At 34.5% G+C, this 2,606-nt stretch overlaps 1 protein-coding gene across 1 annotated transcript; it reads right to left on the bottom strand.

The window, feature by feature from the left end:
• Window positions 1-429: 429 nt before the first annotated feature.
• Window positions 430-1,774, bottom strand: MMP13 (matrix metallopeptidase 13; the record flags this gene model as incomplete). Its single annotated transcript, XM_019665533.1, has 3 exons — window positions 1,560-1,774; window positions 1,232-1,473; window positions 430-585 (listed from the first exon to the last, which is right to left on the bottom strand). Coding segments are annotated over exons 1-3 (518 nt in total), but the record flags the coding sequence as incomplete, so codon positions are not given.
• Window positions 1,775-2,606: the final 832 nt, after the last annotated feature.

Below are 2,606 nucleotides of genomic sequence, written 5' to 3'. Positions count from 1 at the left end.
TGTAAAGACAGTTACAAGTTCATTTCCATTTCACAAATTGCATATCTGTTATCCAAGTATGTTATTAGGAAAGTGTTCTTAGAGTAAAATAAATATATATTTATGCACTGAACAATTTTCTATTAATCTCTCACGATGTGTAAGAGGTGGTTTTAGCATAGTTGAGCTACAGCAAATGACTACAAAACAAAAGAGTGGCTCAGAAGAAATGAGAATTATATGTATGTATGTGTATTTTTAAGAGGACTTGAGGCTTTTAAATCTCTGTCTGAAGGGCTGCTTATAAGAGCTGACACAGAATAGAAATTAATATGACTGTTTTGATATTTTAAATAATGCATGAGATAATAATTTAAAATAGCACAAGCTGTTAGAGACTCTTTGCTTCTATGACACAAGATGACGGGTCAGTAAATGTGGCTGCCATACCTCCAGACCTGGTTTCCTGAGAAGAAGAGAGTCTTCCCTGTATCCTCAAAGTGAACAGCTGCACTTATCTTTTTAACCTCTTTCGGAAATCCTAGTTCAGATATTTTTTTGGGATAACCTTCCAGAATGTCATAACCATTAAGAGCCCAAAATTTTCTGCCTAGAATAAGTGAAAGAATGGTTTTATTTTAATTATCCAAGGGAATCTATTAGGACTCACATATGTAGACATTTACTTTAACAAAGACTCATCATCTTATACATTAAGAAACAAATTAGTTAGTGTTTGTGGTTANAAATATCTTGAATATCTCCAAATATCTGACCATTTGGCATTTTAAATTTAAAGTATTCAGATATTTAATAAAACTTATATTTCATGCTAAAAGTTTAGAATTGTATTGCTATAGCCTAAATAAATGAAATAGTTCTATAAAGTTTTCAGAGAGAGTGGAACTCTCTTTATAGTATAGTTATAATAAATATGCCTAATGTACATTTGCAAATTTTATTAAACCAACTTTTATTTCTATTTTGATTCATATCTAAAAGAGGTACTTTGAGATTTCCAAAGAAAAATAATGCCGGATTAACGTAACAATAATTGATGTTATGAGACATTTCCATCAACAATATTAAAGTTGCTCCTGAACTTATTTAACTTTCTATTAAATATTTAAGGCCTATCTTTAAAAAAAATGGAACCATACATGCTTTGTCATTGGTAGCTTATACTGAAAATTAGGCATTTAATACTATTAAAAAATTAACAAATATTAAAGAAAGGTAGGCTATGATTTACCTGTAGGTTAAATTCATTTTGGACCATTTGAGAGTTCGAGGGAAAACATTGTATTCACCCACATCAGGAACCCCACATCTTGGTTTTTTCATGATATCTAAGGTGTTATCATCAAGTTTGCCAGTCACCTCTAAGCCAAAAAAAGACTGCATTTCTCGGAGCCTGTCAGCCATAGAGCTTGCTGCAGTCTTCTTCAGGATGCCAGCAGGATTCAGGGGATGGTAGTATGATTTGAGGTAGTGCTAGAAAAGAGACCAGAATGACCTGCTTTTAAAAGAGAAGGGCATTTATGATGCATATCACCATTGGGATTGGCAAGATACTCTACCTCTGCAAACTGGAAGTCTTCCTCAGATAAATCGTCATCATCCTCATCATTGGGAAGTGGCAGGGACCAACAACGAGTCCAGCTCAAGAAAAGGAAGGCAGCCAGGACACCTGGGTGCATCTTGGATGGTTGTGCCTGCAGGCTGTCGTCTTTCCACAGACGAGTACCTTTACTTTTATAGGCCTACAATGGTGAGTCATCATTTATGGACAAGTTTCAACTTCCTAGTTAACTGAAGGTAAACATGCTTACATGGCGACTTTTTTTTTTCTCTCCCTAGAAGTGTGGTTTGTGGTAAAATTTGAGGGAAATAGAAAATGAGGGCATCTCTCGTTTCAGCAGGGTCTCAAAAACCATCTGGCAAAATAAACAGCCTCAGCATATTTATGAACACTGTGGGAAGAAACAGAGAGTAGTAAATTTTTCACTTCATTTGGCAAAAATATTTTTCCCTCTGTAAGAAAGTAGCTACTTTTACTTTTTTAAAATGAAAATATCAAGATAATACACTTACTTCCATAACAATAAATCTGGTCCTACTTCCAGAATGTTTATAACCTGGTGAATTCTCACTTTCATTTTCTCTAGAGCAACTACAGAAGGATATATTATGTATACCTGAGGGTAACGTTATTGGACCAGAACGAAGCTTGTACACTCAGAGGTCTTATCGTACATCCACATGATTGAGTGCTGTGGTTGGAAATTAAAAGCACTAATGTGACCTCTCAACAAACATGGAGTCCTGAATGAATTCCCCTCAGGTCCAGTGAGAGGTAGAAGGAATATTGGAATAAAATATATCATAATACAATATAATGGCTAATATATAGAGAGAGATTGCTATATGCTAGGCTTAAAAAGTATTATCTTATTTAATCCTTACAACGTTATGAAGTAGGTATTACGGGTAAGTTTTCACATTACATGTGAGTAATCTGAGACACAGAGAAGTTAAATACTTGTTAAAGGTCATTTGGTTAATAAATGATACTACCAGCATATGAACCTAGGCCAGTAGGCTCAAGGCTTCATGTTCTTAATCAT

Source organism: Hipposideros armiger, unplaced genomic scaffold (genome assembly GCF_001890085.2).
Source record: "Hipposideros armiger isolate ML-2016 unplaced genomic scaffold, ASM189008v1 scaffold_446, whole genome shotgun sequence".
Lineage (NCBI taxonomy): Eukaryota > Metazoa > Chordata > Mammalia > Chiroptera > Hipposideridae > Hipposideros > Hipposideros armiger.
This window is presented reverse-complemented; position numbering and strand designations above follow the sequence as displayed.